The sequence below is a fragment of the Apteryx rowi genome, unplaced genomic scaffold, assembly GCF_003343035.1.
Source record: "Apteryx rowi isolate R43461 unplaced genomic scaffold, aptRow1 scaffold_396, whole genome shotgun sequence".
NCBI lineage: Eukaryota > Metazoa > Chordata > Aves > Apterygiformes > Apterygidae > Apteryx > Apteryx rowi.
In genome coordinates this window covers 137,903-159,426 of record NW_020450485.1, presented here as the reverse complement: position 1 = coordinate 159,426, position 21,524 = coordinate 137,903, and the positions used below count along the sequence as shown (strand labels likewise).

Genomic DNA, 21,524 nt, shown 5'->3' with positions numbered 1-21,524 from the left:
ATGAGCTTGTAGAAAGCTATTCTTTTTAACCACAGGTTAAATGGCAACATGCACCCATTACAAATCTGTTCGTAGTTGTATAACAGTATTGAAGAGGATTACAGAGCTGGAAATATTTCAGCTAGCCTATTTTGTCAGAAGACAGACTATCTTTGGCAGAAGAGAATGATAGCTTGTCATAATGGTTTGTATGTATATGTGTGGTGTTAGTCACAGTTTTGAACATATTGGTCTGTCAACAAAGTTGAAAGAGCTCCCTTAAGGTCTTTGGACCTCTGATATTTTACTTCATCTGAAAATCTGATGTTTGGGAGACAGAACACACAAAAGCTCCACCTCAAAAGCAGTAACAGACCTACCTATTTATTTACAATTTAGAATAGGACTAATCATTTAATTTTCTTGACATGTCAACCCAGCAAATATTGTAGATTCAGGCAGACAGGATAGAGAAAAGAGAATTCTGGCTCTTCATACCTGCCAATGCTGTATGAATCCAGGGAGATTTAGGTTATACATATAATGCCTTGAGATCATCCAAACTAAGTATTGACATCAGCTTCCTTTTGTGTAATGGAATTTATTTACTTGTATGCAGAATTTGTCATCAGAATCCTACCTGTGCTACATATGCATCTCTGTAGAGATGAGGTTTTCATGGTGTCATGGTCTACATGGTTTTAGGTTTTTTATTAACAAAAAGATGCTCCTAATGACAACGCATCTGGTTCTATTAAGGTTGGAGTGTTTAGTTATTGACCAAAGTGAGTTAATATATAAACTGGAATTACAGTCTCTATACATGCCTATTGGAATGAAGAGCAGATGCTGATGGAGTCCATGCTTCCACATATGTTTGTTGCAGACTTGGACCCACCATCAGCTGGCCTGCAGACCCAAGGACCCACCCATCAGCAGGGATGCCCCTGATGTCAACAGCATGGTGAGGAGAAACTGGGAAAAATTTTACTGGAAGGGTGGCCCATAAGGGGCGAGAGCGGTCACTGTACCRTGCACCCGTTTGGGAATCTGGGGAAAACTACACCAGAGGGGTGGCCCTCAAGGAGAGGGCAAGAGTGGTCATTGTACCATGCACCCATGATTTAACTGTAGAGCTCTGATATGTACATATATTTTCAGTTCTATTGTATTTCTAGCTTTGCTATACTTTTAGTTCTGTTACAACCTCTTATCTCTAATAGATTCTCACACTTGACAAGTGATGATCTCTCAAGTTCAGTACAACTAACCCCGGAATCCAAAAGAATCTCGGATTCCCTGTTAGTGGTGCCTCACAGCTCTGCAAATCAGATCCACCTCTTTTCCCACCACTGCTTTTACCTTGCTGGAAGGAGCTAAGCCTGTCCAAACTTCAGCCTCTCACTCTTAGAGAAACAAAGTTCAATTTTGCCTGCATTGTTGAAAAGTCTTCAGTTGGTCCTCCCTCAAGGATTTTCACTGCTGAATTCATATAAGGACACTTCCTTCCCCTCATCTTCTTTAATCTTCTTTGCACGTCCAGCTGATGCAGTAATGCATGTAAAAAGGTTGCAGATTTCCAATGTTTTGTTTTTCTCTCCCTAATCACTGTCAGAAAAGACTCATCTGTTCTTCTTCATATAAAGCTTTGAGACACCTACATGGTAGAAAACTGGGGGCAAAATTGAACTGTTATTAATTAGTATCATTTGACACCTACTAATGCAAAGTTCTGCTTTTCATAATTTAATATTTCAGAGCTACCACCCTCATACAAGCACATTGACTAGGAACTAAGCACATGGAACACACAGTCCTTCAAAGAAAAAGCTACACTGAAGGAAACTGAGTGGTTGAGTTGTTTGTTTCATCTTAATTTGATAGCAGCTCCTCACATCAGCTGCATAATCCTCTTACATGCCCTCCTGCTCAACTGTGATTGTCTCTATACAACGTATTTCTTTTCAAAGTCTGACTGTCTGCTTGGCTTAACCCTTCAACCTTATAATGTAAAAAATCATTGCTGATGTTTAAAAGCCTTCTCCCATTTAAAAAGAGTTTTACACGGAGGATACAGCTGTCAGACCCCAAAGAGGATTGAACCGTGTCGTTACTGGCATCTTTCCACAACTGGCCTACGAGGTCTAACTAAGAAGAACCCAACACAACCATATTATTAACCATTATGAAAAGAGCAGCTGCTTGCAAAATGTGACAGTTTTGTGCAATGTCACAGGGACTCAGCTGAAACATTTGATCTTTGTAGGCTGGTACACAGAAAATTTTTCACTAAGTACTGAGTTCAGTTTTTAGCTCGACRGTGGAAAAAATGTGAAGTATTTAATTAGTAGCCCCTAATTCTTTCAACATTGCACTTTGAAACAAAAATGAATATTGGTGGATTTTTATTTACAAAAATGTCATGTCAGAATCCAAAACATTTGAGTGGCTACATGGGAATGTTATAGTTTTATTCTGCTGATGGTACAACAAGAACTGTAGCACATGACCAATTTGAGATAGTGTGAATAATTACAATAAATAAGCACTGAGATGATAAATAGTACACTGCCATAGAAGAATTAAATAAATCTGAACAAAGGGAAATTTATCATAAGTGTGGGCTGTGTCTGGATATTTCATTAACAGAAAAAATAAAGTTAAAATCCTTCTTTTGCTGCACACATATCTTCTGCTCAAATGAAGCCAAATACTCTCCTTAAATTACGCCATAAAGTTTCCTTTCTTTCTTTATCTCTTCAAGATATTTTCTCCAGGAACCTTTAAACTGAGAACAGCTAGTTAACAGATATTTAGAAGGGGACAACAGAACCTTCTGATACTTAAGTTATTTATTTGCCTATTGTACATAATATTGTGTTTCTCTTATTCTTCCCACCATTCAAGCCAAAGATATGCTAGAACTGTTTATTGCTTCTTTTGAAGTAGAAATTCATTTTTGAAAGGGATTTTGTGATATGCTGGCTGCAATAGCAGGGACCTGTAATCTGCACTAAGAGAGTCCTTGGAGTTGTATGTCCCCCACAGCTTGCTCATGACAAGCTGTATTGTCACCACATACTTCCATGTTAGGAAGAGATGCATGAGAGACCATATTCAAAATCAAATGGACAGAATTAAATTAATTAGCAAAGCCTTGACTTTAAAACTTCTTTAATATCACTGTAGTGACATAGCTCACTGTAGCCACACAGCATTTAAATATCGTCACAGGGAAGCAAAGCTCAGAATCATTCACTACGTATAAGAAACAGAAAGAAAGTCAAGAATTGCCACCATTCAGACAGCAAGCAAGATCACCAGAAGCCACATGAGAATGATGTATGTGGAGGTTTGCTGTGAAATCATTCTCTCTGTCTTGGAGTCTTCTCTAATGTTTGTATGATTAACATGAAAAATCAGAATGGTTCCTACACAAACATACAATTATTATGTGAAAATGACCACCTTCCCTACTGGACTGCTGAATAGAAGAGATCCTGTTTTATTCTAATTGCCAAAGAACAAAATTAGTCTTAGGACACACATAAAAATGTATTTTGAATGTTCTTGAGCTATTTTTCYCTCAGTCTTTTTCCTGTGTCTGAGGAAGCTTTTAAATTGTCACATAAATTTTACTTACTTAGACAGTAATCATGTCTTCATGACATCTTATTGTAAGTCTCATAAATGTCCTTTAAAAGTAGCAATACATCAACATAATTAAAAATCAAACCTGAGATTTATAATCTCTCGCACCTAAACTTTACTTTCATATTGACTTTTCATTGTACAATAGTTTATCTTCTCCCAGCTTCTCCAACTAATCAGAAATACGCTTGCAATCTTTCCTTTGGATTGGTGCAGACCAAAGAATTTAAAAGACATTTTTAATTCACTCACCTACTCATTGCAAACCAATTTCTTTACTGATCCTGAGATCACAGATTCAGTGGAAAGGAAGAGCTGGATTTGGCTGATAGTTTTTATTTGTTCTTACAGAAGTGAACATTATATAAGTGAAGCTGAGAGAATGGAAATATGCTGAGGGAATTAGTTTTGCCTGATGAAACACAAATTCAAGCAGATTTCAAAAAACTAGATTATTTTTTGTTATCCCAGAGATGAATCTTCTTAATGAGGCACAAAGGTTAAAGAAAGGATTTCTGAAGACTATTATATTAAATGACCAGGAAATTCCAGGTCCCAATTTCATCCAAATATAACTTCAATGGAGTAACACTAGGGCTTGGTTTCATCACCTTCCTTTTATAGTCTCATTTCTCTTGAAAAGTCCACAGCACAATGAATGCACAACTGCCAACTTTTTTTTAAGAAGATAATGTTATTATCTGATCACCTAAAGCAGTTATAGGCAGCAATTACATCAAGGAAAAAAAGAGACCAAAAGGGCAATGTGAAATAAATGCCACAGGGACTAGTTACTCTATTACCCACTCTTCCACCACTTTTATATTCCAAAAAATGCCTTTCTCTTTTTCAGTAACACAGTCTTAAATATCATCTCCAAGTAATTGGTTACACAGGATTACTGTTCATCTAATTTCTAGGTGGCCTTTGAGGCTCATTAATTCCCAAGCCAAAAACAGCTGACATCAGCCTCCTTTCTGAGGCTCATAAAGGAGAATTTCAGATTTTGTTGATGCAAAGCCATGTCATTAGGCATCTCCTGTGGGAGTAGCACTGCTGATGATGAGATCAAGGCTACTGAGGGGCCTTTCTCTGTGACGACAGCTTATGAGTACAGCTCCACTGAGAAATGATGGAAGGAAGTAGCCTGAGCTTTTGGAAATTTGTGAGGGCCAGCCTGAACAACATTGCCCCTGCTGCCACAAAGCAGTGTAAAATCTTCCTGCAAGTCAAGGGACTCAGGTAGGTGACTTGGACCAATGTCTATGGACTGCAAAAGCCACTTTCATGTAAGGAAGAGTTAACTGTAATGAAAAAGAGCTTGATCAATCCATTGTTTAAAGGCTGAGGAGAATAGGAGAAGTACAAAATCAAAATCCAGACTTCACTGGCATTTTGCCAATTTAAAGCCTGCATTTCCCATGGAGCAAACTATGTCATATAAATGCTATAGTAGTATATAAATATGTACTAATATATAAATATACTAGTATAGAAATATATAAGTATATATTCTGTGTAAATATATACCCAGGCCAGGTGCATTCCCACTGAACTCCCTGGGAGCTAATTTGTAGTCCACTTCTGAGAAACATGCCTACATTTCCTACAATGAGCACTATGGAAAGAAAAGTGTTCCTAAGGAGAAGGCTGACAGTCTTATTTCAGCAGGAAGGATACTCAGGAACAACAAAGTCATCAGAGTGACCACAGTGGGTGATCCAGACTTCATACAGAGCCCAGGGAGTCTAAGGCAATGTAGTAAAAGATTCGTTAGATAACACTGTTCTTCAATATGAGATGTAAATGAGAAGACGTTTTGACAGGCAGGTCCTTGAGCCAGGATAAGACAGTGTGCACGCTGACCACAAAATACCTGCAGGATTACCTGGCAGTCAAATTAAAACATTCAGTCAAGTATATGGTGGACATCTATCTCCCTGAATAAAGGGCCCCAGTTAATTCAAGAACATTTTCTTAAAGACAGTTTTAGTGATCAAGATAAATCCTCTGTTCTGTTAAATAGATTCTTTGGAATGTCTTGTCTCAGCATACATTTCAACAATTTAGAGACTCTGAGAATCTTATCCCTGAAAGATAATTCAGCAATTTAGGTTAAATAGCTGTATTAAAACAAACTATACAGACATGCCGGTTTAGTGAATCTTTTTATGCAAAAAAAAGGATTTGGTCTCCCCTGTTTTCTTAGTCCTTAGTAGTTTTCTTTTGCAAGCATAAGAACAATTAACATTAAAAGTTAAATGTCATTCTACTGAAACTAATCAAACAAGGTGTGAGTTGTCAAAGGTTTATCCATGTTTTACCTGCATTTTATTGAGTAGTCCCACTGATTTAAGGACAGTTGCTCTACTAGCAGAGTCAACCCAGATCAGAATCATATTTTAACTGAAGTCACCCAACTCTTGGTTTAAAACTGCCCCTTAGGTGCATTGGCTGAAATACACACTAAGAGCCAGATAAGATTCATCTCCGTGTGAAAAAATCAATTATATCAGAGGAGCAAATGAGGTAAAGATCAGCTGAGGAGAAATTTCAGGAGATCCTTTCCCAATTCCTAATATATTACTATAAAAAATTAGATACACAATTCTTTAAGATGACATGGGGGTGGGTATTTAATTGTACATCCTTTCTTGAATCACTCACAGTGATTACATTTTACTTAATAGGAAAACAATGTTATCAAAAGACTTGGAAGTACTGCTTGCACTTGCAGGCACTTTTGCACTTGCGCTTAATCACACTGTGATTTAGTAAGTATTTTCCACCTCTGATCTTGTGACTATGATTTCCCGTGTTTTCATAAGTTCCCGTGATTTCACAAGTTCACAATAAGTTGCCTGTAGCTGATGCACAAAATAATATCACCCACTGAAAAACAGCATGAAGAATTTTTGCAGGAAGGGTAAGAGCTGGTCCATGAGAATATGATTGTATTTTTCAGTCCTGTGTTTGGGTAGTTAACAGGACACTTAAAAGGACTACTAAGCATATCTTTATCAAGAAATACATGAGATTTCCCAAAAGAAAAGTCGTGGTTCCAGATGGACCCAGCCCTTCCCTTTCCCATCCTTCTTTCTTTCTATTCTCCCATATACATTGTACTCACCATGCTGTTTCAAAACAAGATGACATCAGCTCAGTCTCATCCCTGCCGCATGCTGAACTGAAGAATTTCTACAAGATTTGATTTTGCTCATAAAGCTGTTAGTCAACACAGTAAATCCTCAAATACCCTAAAAATCATTTTTAAAGGATTTATATGGCTTTTGTGGTCAAGTTGTCAACTTTTGTTTGTTTGTTTTTAGTATGTGGAAAATATAGCCATAATGATTTCCAGTTCTCATTCTAAAGGCTATATGGTAATACTCTTCAACGCACATAAACTTAACTTGGTTCAGGTGAACCTTTTGGTTCACTTCACTTGGTTCACCGTAGATTTATAGGGCACACGTATACTGTGGGGAAGAGGCACGCCAAAGCTCACTTGTCTATCCTGGTTCCCCCTTGCCCAGATGAGGGAACCTGCCAAAATGCCCCAGACCTCCTTTCCTCCCAGCACAAACAGATTTCCTTCTAAATGACCTGCAGAAGCACGGGGCACATCTCGGCCCTGTACGGCAATGCAGGGATGTGGCCAGCATGCCCACAGCTATGGGGAGCAGCCAAGATGTCACCTTGCCACCAACACGGAAACTGCCATGGAGAACCACATAAGACAAGGGAGAGAAATGAAAAGAAAATTCTGTTCTTCAAACGAAAAATCTAAATGGCTACAGATAAGACTTAAGTCAGGATTCTGAGCTGAATTACACTTCTGCTCTACTTTAATTAAGTATTTAAATAAATTGTATTTAGGTATTATTTCATTTTAATCAATAAAAAAATCTGACCTGATTTAAACATTAAACTGCCTTGAAATCTGCCATGTCTTTTCCTGATTTCTAGCAGTGTAACAGAGTTTCCAGAATCAGGTCCTGCCAATTTTGCTTGCACTCTACTTCATCACTGCAGTTAAGTCATCTTGCCTGATGCAGGAACCCATAGGCAGCGTTTCAAGGCCTGTGTTCTGCAGCAGTGCAGATTAGGTACAACATGGCCCTCACTTTAGACTTTGTCAAGTCACCTCTGCATATTTTTAAAACTACCAAAAATGGTTTAGAGTGATCCTCAATGCCTTCCACACAGTGTGATTGCTACTGGTGCAAGGGTTGCTTGGTCCCAGTAGCAAAGCAGTTTAGCAAAATGAGCACATGAGCAAGAAAAGTTTAAAGAGTCACCTATGATATTTCGAGGTCTCCAAAACATTTCTGAATATCTACATGTAGAATATCTGATTTTTAGAAGATCTGTTGCAGCAGAAAAAAAATGAACCCTCCCTCCACCCCAAGCCTGCCTCTTTCCTCACGGAGTTCACTCCTTGTATGCTTGATACTGTGATGTGGTGGTAATTGTCGCGGCTGTGTTAGTGGCATCATTTTTATGCTCCCAGTCTGAGCCATAGTGATGCAGTTTAAGGCCTTATTATGCACTTTGGAAATTGGTATGCAGCTGCCTGGAAGAGATGGGGTGGCAAATGAAAACTGCTTTAGCTCTGTGTGTTTTGTGACACTTTTGTTTCCCCCAACCAAGTAGGGAAAAAAAACAGGTGTTTGATTTTGAAAACACAGCAAAATTGACCCATGTTTGCTATTAAAGCTGAGATTAGCTCAGAAATCTGATGATCCATGACCCTCCTTAGGTACTTAAGTCTGCTCCAAAGTCCCATTAAGCTTCCTGTTCTCCACCTGGTAGAAACAACATTCGCTTAATGAAAATATGCATCTGCTCAGCAAGGAAATAAAAATTAATTTGGATTAGGAGGAAATTATGCTGTTTGTCCTTATTCTTACCTTTCCTGCAGGGGGAGAGGAGTGAAATCCTTCCCCAGTGCAACGCAGCAATCATTCCCTATTGCTGTATTTTCACAGGGGGTCTGTGGCTCTCCGAGAGCCACTACCATGCCATGATATTCTTTTAATAGCCGCAGATCGTTGCAACTTCTGGTCACTGGTTTGGCTGCCACCTTTGCAGTTAGACTGGTGTGATGTGAAGGAGATGTCTGATTCAGCTCCATCTCTTGTTTTCTAGAAATCGTACTGTTATCCTTGTTATCCAGGTACATCTGTCCCTGGGTTTTTTTCTCCTAAAGAAAGTGAAAACAAACATATTAGAACTAAATGGAACTGACTCAGTGTTTGCTTTGATACAAGCATGTTGGACCAAAATCCCAAGCTGAAGATTTTTCATGCGCCTTTGGATATTTCTTTTGTTGGTCTATTTCCACCAGGAATAATTCCAACATTTTAAACCTCTTGACAATTCAAAAATAGCCATTATAAAAAATTCTGAAATACGTCAAGAGATGGGTTTTGTACTTTTTAGCCTAACATGAACTTCTCCCACAAATTTCTGAGAAACTTGCACGTGGCCACAAAATAAGCCACAATCATGTCTGGATCAGTGAGGGTTGACATATTGACTATTTAATGAGAAACAAATGCAGACACAGTGCTATCAGCGAATCTTGGTTTTTACCTCAGAAACACATAAACACCAATTCTGGAAGATCTGTATACATGGAAATCCAGCTTATGCCAGGAAGTATTAACTCAGATTTGCAGTCCTTTTAGCATTATGAGAGTAGGACTGGGAACAAAATTCTGGCCAAATCTGAAGAGGAGATTTATTTGTTTACAACATATGGTACAAAGAGAACTAGAGTCAAGAGCTCTGGCTTTGCTAGTGAACTAAACCAGGTCTCAAGGACCGTCCCTTGATCCCACAGGCTGTTTAGCTGTTAGCATGTTAGCCATGGCCTCTGCCAGCTAGCATTCTTCCACGTCATGCCTGGGCGCAGCCATGGGACCAGCACATGCCAGGAAGGGGGAAATATAAACATGCACTGTGCTGAGACAGCTGGCATCAGGGCCGGAGAAGAGTCCTGGTTCATTTTATTCATTAGCATAGACATAGCCAGTGACTCCTCATGTCCCTTCTTATCCTCTGCATAGAGCAAAGCTGAAGCACAAACACTATTATAGTGACTTTCCTTAGTTCTCTTCATCATATGCCCAAGACAGAGAAGCTCTCCCACAATCTACTAATACGGTGTCAGTGCATGGGCTCAAAACACACAGCAGAGTCTGAGTTTTGTCAGACGGGTAATATTTGTGAGCTACCAAGAGTTTCCTCTAGCAGCTCTTGACTGTCGGCAAAAGTAAAAATGACCTTTCTTTGCATGAGCAGAGAGAGAACAGGTATCTCCTAAAGCACCGAGTACTATAGCTCATATCTGTGTGGAGAAACAGCACGTGCCGCAGCTTCACACCAGGTCTTGTTTCAGCTTCACCCTGGCACGAGGAGCAAGAACAGTGAAATCTCTGGCAGCCACTAAGCAACTCACTAATTCTACAAACCAGGCACAATTAGTAAGCTCCTGGCCCTCGTTGATCATCTCCCCTTAGATATAAACAATCCCAAAGCAATTTTAGAAGCACCATCACTTATGATGAGAGTCTACTTGGCTATCCTGTTTATCACACTCCTCTCCTTTGCTGGCATTGTATCGGGCAAAAGAGCCACCAGTTCAGAAATACATCCCTTGCCCAGTAATAGGACAGAGTCTGCCAGGGTTATAGTAACACTATTTCACTGCACTTTTCTCTTGCAATGGCAGCAGCCCCACTGCAGCAACTGCTCTCTTCCTAGCGGGAAGACTCCCTTGGAAAGCTGCTGTCATGTGGAAGCTCTTCCACAGCTGACGGCGCCTCATCAGATCAGATACTTGAGTTTTATGAAGACAACATGCCATTTCACAAGTTACTAGTGGCATTTATAAAATGTGAATCAAACCTTGATGAAAATTAGGTTCTATTATATGATTATTAATGGTGATTATAATAAAACTTAGTGTATAACAGTCAAAAAGCTTTTATAGTCTGATCATTAAAATTTGGTGTGAAAAGTTATAAAAAAACACTTCAGAATCCCACAAAGTGCACAAATAAATGAAGACCGAGCTAAAGAACATTCTGTCTTAAACTCATGCTGTGGAATCTAATTACTGGAATATTTAAATGCAAAGTGTCAAATCCACCAAAGAGGACAGCAAGAGATCAGGAAACGGGCCTGTCAACCTCTTACATCCCAGGGCAGGGGAGAGCAGCCTTTTTGGAGCACATCCCCACTCCTCCCTCTGGAGACTTCAGCACAGGACAACACAGGTAGAACTGTAGGCTGGGGGGCAAAAATAGCACGACATTAGGAAACAGGCTCTGCTTCAATCCCAGCAGGAGAATTCGCCAGAAATGGAAGCAACAAAAAGTTAATGATGATTTTGTGCAGCTTTGAGCTCTCCCAGCCTCACAATCTGGAAGGGAACAGAGGCTCCTGAAAGAAAAGACTGAACATACAAGTCATTACAAATGCAGATCTTGGCTCCAAGCAACAGCAGGCCTGCTAGCCATATCTAAATCAGAATTTTCCCAGGTGGTATTTCCTCCTGTAGTCTTTCTTTTTTTTTTCTTTCTATTCCCAATGCCCTTGGTTCTCATTTGCCAATCTTCTTCACCTGTCCCTACAAGCAGTTTGACTAATTTGGCTCTACCCATCATTAGCAGCTTGGAAAACATCCGCATAAGCCTTTGCTTATTTGTTCTTTCTTTGTCTTCTTGAAAAGGAGAAAAAAAGAAAGGGAATATAAGGAGAGTGCTGGAATTACCAAAAGAATGAAGGCACAAAGTTATTCCCTTTACAGTGCTCCCACTTCTGGACACGCTTGGTATGCAGCAAGAAAACTCTGAAGACACTTCAATTTTAAAYGGATAATACCTCTCCCCCAGACATTTCCCTAAAGGGACAAACCCCTTTGCAAGTCACTGTAAGGAGTGCAAGCACGGCTGATGTAACACCAAAGGCACCATCTCTGAGCTGGCCCCAGGCTTCTCCATGGCCCAGACAGTAATGAAATTCAATGTCCCCAGAAAAAGTGCTGAGGGAGAGTCCTGGGAAGCTGGGATTTCTGCTTCTGCACCTTGCGATCAGCAACTGGAGGTGTTGGGAGGGTGAGCGCACACCACGTAGGGGCCACCGCTGCCCCTCGCGCACCTTGGCACTCTGCAGATGTGCTGGCTGGCTGCAACAGCTGCAGCTCGGGCAGCACCTGCTGCTCTGATAGCCTCCTCCACAAGCAAAATAAGTGCAGGGCTCCACAGTTGTCTCTTCCCATGACTATTTTGCCATCTCTGGTAGCCTGCTGCCATACCAGATGGCCAGTTTTGCCTGTATTAATCCCAAACAGCCTTCCATTCTAATGGTTAGTTTTGAAATGCAAATAGCTCCAACTGCAAATGGAAAAGATAATTGCTCTTGTCTTCAGTCTCACTTTATATATTTACAGATTGATTTTATTAAGACATTCTGTAAATCGTAATGGAAATATCTACCAACTTGTTCCATTTTTCATAACATTCAGTTTGTCTGAGTACCTGCTATGAAAATATAGAGATTTTTAAATGATGTGAGGCTGTAGAAACATGAAGAGTAAACCTGCAACTCAGGTTTACTGAGTTACAACTACAGCAACTCAGGCTGTTCTAGCTTTTAAAAGATGTGAAACTGAACACAAACTAAAAGTGATCCTGTCTCACCCCAAAAATGATGAGACAGGATCCTTGGGTGAATAAAATGTACAAAGCCTAGTATGAAAGACATTTATTTTCAGAATTATTATCAGTGAAAAATAAAAGAATGCCAAGGACAAGGAGTTTGAGAGAAAATCTGATGCCTAGATACAAAATCATAACCCACATCATTACTGCATATTCACAAAAGCTTTGCAAAAAAATAAAATAATACAGCATCATTTTGCCACAAGAGACGTGTTTGATTGTGATTACCTACACAGCTAAAACATTGCTAAGGCAACTATCACCATGGTATCTAAACTTCTAAGACATCAGTGCATTTACCATTCAAGAAATTCTCAAATGATCACATTTCTCTGTAGTTACAGGACTTATCTTTGATTTTATTTCTTCTTCCTTTTTCTTAACTTATAATACATCCATCAGTAATGAGACAGGCAAGATGCTAGCATGTGAAGGTGGGGGAGATTTTAGCCAAGGAAAGTCCATTTTAGTTTCATCTCTCTGGAGCCTAGATTTCAGGGTAATTTTTGTGCACCAGCAAGAGGTTTTTGGCCACAGCTAGAAACTGATCCGGCAACCACCCCTCTGGAGTTCAACTATGAAGGGGCTAATATAGCGTTTAAGTTATTTTTGCTATCCCTTTTCATCCCTTTTCATCCTAGTCCAAGGAGTTGAACATCCACTTTTAAAGTACTGGTGCAGAAATCATTTTTTCTCATCTATTCAGGTGCTAATAAGATCAACTGTCCATCTAAGATATTCCATTCAAGAGGCTTTGTGTAGCTTGCTTTTTAGTTGCAAAAAAATGCCAGAGGCAAATGATCTACCTGGTACTATTTCATCACTTAAAAAGTTATTTTCTTGAGTCTCAGTAATCATAGCATAGCATTTTTGCAATCAAAAATGAAGCAGAATTCAATCTTAGAGGCCATGAGGCTACAAAATACCACATCTTCTCCAGACAATATCCGTAAGTAGCATTTTTCCTGCCTTGCACACTTTATTATCCATCAAAGCCTTTCATCTACCAAGACTGGAAAACGCATTACCTTCCCACTAAGTCACCTTCCCATTACCAGGCAGAAATCCAAATTCTCAAAGCAGAAGGGCCGCAGGCTGCTGCTCTGTGGGGCAAGCCCGCATGCCTGCCTTACCCAGGAGAAGGAAAATGTTGTTTTTTAAGCAACATTCATCCCCCAGAGTTCAGGTCTACCAAGAAGCCTCTCTCCCAAGGCAAATTAAAGCCAAATCATCTTGCCTGGCTGGGAAGAGAGCACCCCAGGCTAAAGAAACTTCTCTCTCACTCTGGTTCTTTTCTCAGCATGGTCCCGCCCCGGGAGCACTGCAAAGGCCACATGAACCAGCTGCCAAGAGGAAGTTCGCACAGAGCTCACACCAATGGAGTACCACCAAGGCGGAGGAAAAGATTTTTCCTGTCTATATATGCATCTTCTTCCAGATATGCTGCTTATCGTAGCTCTCCCCCAAATCAGCCAGGTGATGTACTGGCCTCCTTTTGCCAAGACACCTAAGAATAATCTCAGAGGCAGGGAGGAGAGTAGCTATTCCTAACTTGAATATGGCCAGGGGAAACAGAGCAGGACTTCTGCACTACATCTCAGAAATCTTGTGCAGTCATTGCCACACATATCCCTTACCCTATCGCCCTAGGGACTAGGCAGTGGAGAACTATTCCCAGTCCTGGGAGATGGAAAGTTCAGCTGAAAACCTATCCCTAGATCTGTAGCCTAAAAAAAGGTACCACATGTGCACACACACACACACACACACACACACACACACCCCACACTGTTACTGCCAAAATACACTTTATATTTATTTGCAAAAAGGAAAGGTGTTGAGGGGTGTAATGCTATGATGTACAGGCAAGAATTTTCAGCGCTTTCTTAACTGATAGTTTTTCTCATATAAAGAGAAAGTGTTTCTAACTGTAGGAGGCAGTCAAAACTGGCTTGGGAATACGRGATGTAACAAATTACCTTGACATCCATGATTTGGAAGTTTGTTCCAGTGCTGCTGTTTTCCATGAAAACACTGCCTATCCTACATATAGGATCCACCTTATCCCATACAGTGGTGTTAGGAACTGCACAGAATAATGACGCGCAGAGCAACCCTCCCTTGCATGACTTCATGGGAAGAGAGCAGAGCATGGCAATGCAGAGCCGGGCTACAGGGCAGGTCCTGACCAATTGTCACTACTTTCCCTTTCATGTCTTCAGTGACTTGCTGCCTATCAGTGGCAAGAGAAGAATGATGTGGCTAAACCATTATCAGTAAAACATCTTGAGCACCGTTATTATGCACCAGCTGTAGAAATAAGACTGCCTGGGACACCTGTCTAAGACAAATAAGACTTCTTGCTTATGTTCCCTGTGAATTCTTGGCCCAGGCTAGTGGGAAGGGTTATTTTGGCAGGTGAAAGCAGGGTGAGGGGCTAAGAGAAGTTTTTTCTCCAGTGGGCATGCTGGAGAAGAAACTGCTTCAAACTGTTCCCCTGTGAACTGTCTCCAAGAGGCTGCTCCCAGACACAAGAAACCACTAAAGCCCAGGTGTGTACATCTCTCCTGAGGTTCTAAACTGTTTAAAATACCTCTATTATTAACTGGCAGAACTGCACAGCTTCCACTAAGCTGCTGCAGTTCCTTAGCCAAGAGGAGGGTGTATGCCTGAGATAAACATGCTTTTCTAATCCAAGTACTACATGACCAGATCTGCTGTAAGCTGGGCAGCGTGCAGCAGTTTGCCGTGGCCTCACGTCTTATATTGTTGTCCTGGGATGGGCACGTGCATGTCAGGGAGAGCGAGGAAAGGCTCCAGTCCCAAAGCCTTTTAGGGATTCAGCAGAAGCTCCTAAACCTCACTGCTGCAAGATGTTCTCTGTTGCCTCTGGCAGCTTCAGTAGTTGAGGGGCAGTAGCTACTGGATCTCAGCTCTGACCAACTTCTCAGTTCAGCAAGAGCTTCGAGACCTTGCTGCCGTGATCCTGTTGCCTGGACCTCACAGCTGTGTGACACAACAGCCCCCAGCACGCACATAAGATCTTGACTTCGTTAGCGGCTGTGCTGCTTCTTCCCCCACTGCTCATAGAGCTCAACAGGGATGACATGGATCCAGCAGTCCCTGGCACTCTATGCTTAAAAATACAGATTTTTGCACCACCTGAGGACTCTGACTTAACAGCATGTAAGAAAAATCCTGCTATGCTCAGAGGCAAAACCTGGCTCCTGCAAATGCAGGTTCCCCAGCCTCCTCTGAGCTCAGCTGATGCTGCTGCAATCCAGCAGCTGCGAAACCTAGAGATACGACCTTGCCTCCTTTGGGACTAGTGTTTACTAGATGCCCACAGAGATCAGGGGAGATATGGGACACTGTCACTCAAAGGACTAGCTGCATCTTTAGCTAGCTTCTCCTAATTGGGGAATATGGCCAAACACCAGGTGGACGGTGCCATCCAGCAGAGCTGGACACAGCTCTCTCTGGGGGGAGTAACCATTCCCAGCTCCTCACCCCAGCCAAGCTCACCTCCAGCTACGGCAGGACTGAGCTCAGGTAGCAGCTATGCCCAGAGAACCCAAGGTCTGTCAGTGAGGGGTGGTTACTCAAGCCTCCCCAGACCCAGCTGCAGGAGAACAGCAGACCCACCATGCTGTGATACTCACTGGCCTCCTGGTGAGCATGTACTGGTGTATGTGTTCAGGTTGCTATGGAGGAAGCATGCAATAAACACGCCTGAGGTGTATAAGACAAAGACATTTTTAAAACACAATTAAACAACATTTTTGCTTCTCTCTATTTGGTGTTAGCTAACCCAAAACTACAAGGTTGCACTCCACACTGGTGTCTGTTTGCTTTTAATGTTTTTATAATTACGCTGTACTAAAAAAAATTCTGTCTTTCCCAAAGCTGGCATTTTCCATAGCAAATTTGATCAGGGTCTCCTTAAAGAAAAAAAAAAAAAAAGACATGGCCATCCCCTTAGTTGTGAAGACAGCTTCTGAAATGGCTCCTGAGTGACAGCCATGGCCTCTTTTAAGCAGCAAGAGCAGCTGCTGCTGCTTCTTCATGCTATAGCTCCCACTGCATGATACGCATAGTCCCTTCTTCAAAGGCAACTGGGGAGAGAAGGGATGAGCCTACCTGAGCTCACTAAKATGGAGAAGGAAGATAAACAGCTTTTTTCTCTGGGCTATTCTTCCTCCCTCCCAGCCAGCAAGAGTCAAGTTCCAGTCCCTGCTCCATCTACTTTGTGACAAATACAGTGGTCACGCCTGGTCTTCAGGCAGGTCACCCTTGTGTCTCACATCGTTCTCTGTGGACATCATCCACTGCTGCCAGCTGTCCCCCAGTGCCTTGCCCACACGAAGGACAAAAGCACAGAATCCAGCACCTCACCGGGGACTCAGCACYGAAACGAGGATCACTGTGCCACAGATCACACTCGGAGCCACAGCGGGAGCCAAGACTCGGGCTCCCCCCAGCTGCTGAGGGAAGAGAACAGGAGAATTTGGCTGGAGTGGATAAATGGGAGGTCTGCTGCAAGGCAAGAGCAGCAAGGAAAGCCATGAGTGGACAGGGCATGGCTGGTGACCAGGTACACAGATGAAGATCAGGAGCTGGTCATGATGAACCAATCGATGGGGAGGGCTGCTCAGTGGACAAGGTTATTGTACAGACCTGGCTCAAAGAGCTTAACAGGGGAAGCCATTTGCAGGCTTCTGGACAAAAGAAAAATAACTTTGTGATCATTTCCCTTTCTCAGTGGAACCCAACAGACAGTTGCACCAGTGCAACTCTGTGGACAGTAAACCACTGCACAGGAGCAAAAGCAGGCAGCCCAGGTGGGAAGTCCTTGGAGAAAGAAAAAGTAACATCTAATTGCATTCCAAGAAACCACAGAGCCACTGGGCTATCTCAGTAAGAAAAGTAGCTGAGAAGTGTGTATGAAAAATAAGCAGGCATGAGCAGATGTAACAGAGACAGAAAAGTGTTGACACAGTTTGGCAACACTTTTATAAAACATTCTGCCAGTAGAACATCGAAGGAAGCATGTGTCTTTCCTGGGTTGCATCACAGAGTTGGCTTCCACGACAAGAGACTTTATGTAAGCTATTTAGGCACACACARCTATGCTGGCAGGATTTTACCCCTTCTGGGACACTTTCTTGGTAGTTTCACCAGGCTGAATTAAACACACTTTTCAGCAAAAGAGTTTCGGTGAAGCTGTCAGCCCCTGGCATTCATTCACAAGACGCCCAAGCCTGTGTTTCCCAGCCTGGTGTCCTCCCTCTCTCCCGGCACGCGTGCACTCAGAGCTGCGGCTCAGCGATACAGAATAAAAACAGAGACACGCTGACCCCTTGTGGCCGCATGACCGCCTTTCAGAAGCAATTTTCCCCTAGGAGGAACTTAACAGAATTACAGATTTTTAAAGCTGGAGTTCTACCGAGTCACAAATGGGTTCACCGCCGCAGAGGCGCTACTGCTCTGGCTGCCTCGTGCTGCTCCCAGCCTGCCGAGGCTTCAAGCTCTGGGTGCAGAAGCTACAAAGCAGCACATTGCTCGCATTTTACTGAACAAAAACCAATCCTTTTCCTGACTCACAGAAGTTATCCTTTGGATAGACCGAAAGACAGCTAGTAAAGGAGCTCGCCAGGTGGGGATTTCAGAGATTACCCAGACAGCTCCTGCTGTGCATAGACCTAGCGATAGGAACTACTTGTATAGTTAGGATGTGGTGCTTAACTCCCTGGAGGAGTACCTGGCCATTGCAGGGTCTCCCCCAGGCAGTTCCTGCTTCAGAATTGATCAAACCGTGCGTAGATATGTAAATAGTCAGTAGAAACTGTTTCTACATATGTGGGAATGGTCTCATAGGACACTCTTGTACGAAGTTAAGATAGGAGGTGTTTTGTACTTATCTTAAGATACTCAGTATTGGTGTATCATGCATGTGCCGGAGTGGTCATGCAAGACCTCAGGCCAGCTGGATTATAAGAATTTGCCAGAAAAATAGTTCAGGGAGTCTCATCCAATCCAGCTGAAGATGCCGTTGCAACAGAGACTCCCACCTTCATCCAGACAGCAACTGATCATCCTATTCAAGCGATCAGTTCCCCACATGTTACCCTATGCAAAWGATCCCCATAAATTAAGACATTTTAAAAACATGCTGTCCATGAATGTCTGTGGGACAGTGTCCTGCTCTTGCTCCCTACTGTCTGTGAAGGGCTGGTTTGGGGAGCCTTCTGGCAGRAGCCCTGGCTGCAGGAAGAGTTTAAGTGAAGAGCTATCAGCCTGGTCATTAGGAGCAGAGAGCACTGCAGGCATAATGACTATCAAACAGGCTAACTGCCAAAAAAAATCCCTTTCCTCTCCTTATTGTATTTGCCAAAGAGGTCCATCCAAAGCCCATTCAAGTCAACAGGTAGCCTTTAAAGTGTTTAATCAAATATCGATAACTAAGATGCAATATATTGTAAGGTTAGGCTCCCCCTTACAGGCCGTGAAGAGGGATAGGGACTGCCCACCGGGTCACCATTCAGTTCACTCTAAAGTGGACTTCTAAGACAGGGTACACGAATCTTGCTCTAGAAGTGCCTGTATGTTTCCACAGACTATCAAGGGACCTGAGGGTGAGGGAAATGTCTAAAGTTAGGTGAGATGATTCCCAGCAATGATCACCAGCTTTGCATCAGGGACTGGAGACAGCGGGAGCATGAGATATATCGCCAAGTACTGCTGTGCAGTTACTGAGAACAACTTTGGGACTAGGCCATTTGAAAGCTGATTTAACACTGTCACATCATTGAAACAGTGCAAATACTCAAGCAGTTTTCTTGCTGGTAAGCTGAGCAGATAAAGGGGTAGGGAGAATGAATGTCAATATTAACACCACAAGTCACTGAACAACTTATTCAGCCAGCGCTATTCAAGCCAGTGCACAGGGCCTCTGAGGCTTCCCTGGAACCAAAATGGTCCCCAAAACTTAGTAGAATAAGAGAGAAAAGCAGCATTTGTGCTGCCTAAGTTTCTGGGCCTGAAAACCATTCTGTATTAGAAGAGAAATGCTATAATTTTTAAACAGGCTGTTTTGGAATTAGGTCTTGGTCTTACTTTGAGGTACAAAGCAAGAAACCTAGAATAGACTTGCAAAACATATCTGGAGACCATTCCACATACACAGCTTGCACTGATTAAGAGATGCTGAGAAACTAGGCAGTTTGAAAGAAAAAACAGTCTCCTTCCTGTCCTGACCTAAGTGTAAACTCAGAGAGTGTTTTTTTTCTCTCCTTAAGCCATGCAAGTTGTTTTTTGAGGCATAAAGGGAATGTTTCTGTACTCTCTTAAAAATGAGTTCAATAGCAAATCCTGTCTCAAAAAAGCTAAATAGTCCACTGAGAAGCCAAAGGCCTTCCACACTGCCTCTGTACAAGAAGGTGAAATGATTTACTCCGAGTAAAACTCCAGCACTCTAGCCCTGCTAGAAGACTTTTAAGAGCTTTGTACTTCTATTTTGCACTGTCATAACCTGTTGTTACTTATTCATTGGAAAGCAACCAAATCTCCAACTCTCCAATCATTCTGAAGACCACTGTGGGTAACCAATGAAGCTTCAAGATCTTGCGAGAAAGCCCAGCTGCATGCCCTGCTTGAGACTGCAGGATGGCAACAAATAAGGCAGGAAAGGTTATTAGAGGAAAGCATTTTGATGTTTTAAATGTGTCCCAATAGTTCTTTGTTGATTATTAAAGATTGCTGGTGTTGTTACTTTTACTTTGGGTTCTTCATCCTTCAGATATGTGGGACTAAGTATATAGCAGTGCTGTATTCTGTTATTCAGTGCATATAAAGGTCTTTACACCTTCTTTTTTTAGTAATGAGCAAGACATTGGGGGGGTTGGTTAATTGACAGTACATTTTGAAATCATTAAAATAAGCCCAGTTACCTTCAGCTCTGTTTCAGAAGAAAGAAAAATCACATTGCCAAGTGAAAAAGGAATACCAATGTCAAATAATTTTTTATGCCCACACTGTACTAACAAATGTTACAAGTTCTTAACAAATTACTCTCCAGACTTTCAAGCTGAACACCAAGCTAACTAAAACAAAGTGCAGAAAAATGTTATTGCCCAGAATGACGTGTCTAGATTATTGTTATTCCCACAGTGTCAATCTTTCTTATGTCTAACTTGATAAACTGCAGGTGCTTGAAACTGCTGCAGCAGCTAGAATACTGATATGCAATAAGCGTTCATGTCACATTTCTCCTATCCTCTGTTAGCCTAAATTTGCTTCATAGAAAAGATGATGATAAGGAGTCTCTTTGCACAAAGGAATTAGAGCATCCATATGCCTTGGCAGCTGTACTATGGAAGAAGATAATACCAACAGGTGCAGAAGAGCAGAGTTCATGATATTGCTGGGTTTTCCTTTATTCCAAATATGCAGCAAAGCAGAATAAAATAGATCTTTTTCTTTAGAACCCAAGTGCAAATGGAGGTAGCAATGACATAGACTTACAGCTTTTAGCAAGTCTCTTTGTCCTAATATCTAGTAGACTGGAGGTCATTTTGTCTCAGGGCAAATATTTCATCTGACAAAGCAAGCAGTGTACTATGTATGATTTTATGTAATTTGCAATATAAATTTTTTGTCACAATGCACTGCTTATATGGCTGGAATTTTTACTTTGATGCAGGTTAAAATAACCAATACATGTTTTGTTGATGCTGACCATAATGCATCCAAAATAATTGAATGCAAGAAGGGACACTGAGGATGCTAGATAAGTATTTGGTATGTATCCATTTCAATATTCAATGCTCACAGTTGGGTGTTTTGTTTACTTTTTTTTAGAAGAATGCATATTTTTATTTAAAAATTTGTTTTCTTCCTTTACTAAATGGCTTCATAGCTGTATTAGGAATTAATCATTTCCACAGGACAAATTTTTTTCCTATCTTACAAAGCAAAGAATACTAAAATGATATTCTTCTGAGAAAGTTACGGCAAACAGCAAAACATTCTAGAAGCCAGGCACTTACTACTGTAAATGAATGTAGCGGTACTGATTTCAGGCATCACTACTACTTATTCTTCTTCCCAGGCAGCCAGACAGATTTGATTCTGCTCCTATCAAAACTTTGCTTTGATTTCAGC

General features: G+C 41.6%; 1 protein-coding gene across 1 annotated transcript in view; it reads right to left on the bottom strand.

Annotated features, from left to right (window-relative positions):
* Nucleotides 1-21,524, bottom strand: part of OCA2 (OCA2 melanosomal transmembrane protein) — a 222,030-nt gene that overhangs the window by 175,479 nt on the left and 25,027 nt on the right. The window contains exon 2 of the mRNA XM_026074701.1: nt 8,544-8,836. Within this exon, the coding sequence (XP_025930486.1) occupies nt 8,544-8,815 (272 nt within the window). The 5' untranslated portion in view covers nt 8,816-8,836. The remainder of the gene's footprint in view (nt 1-8,543; nt 8,837-21,524) is intronic.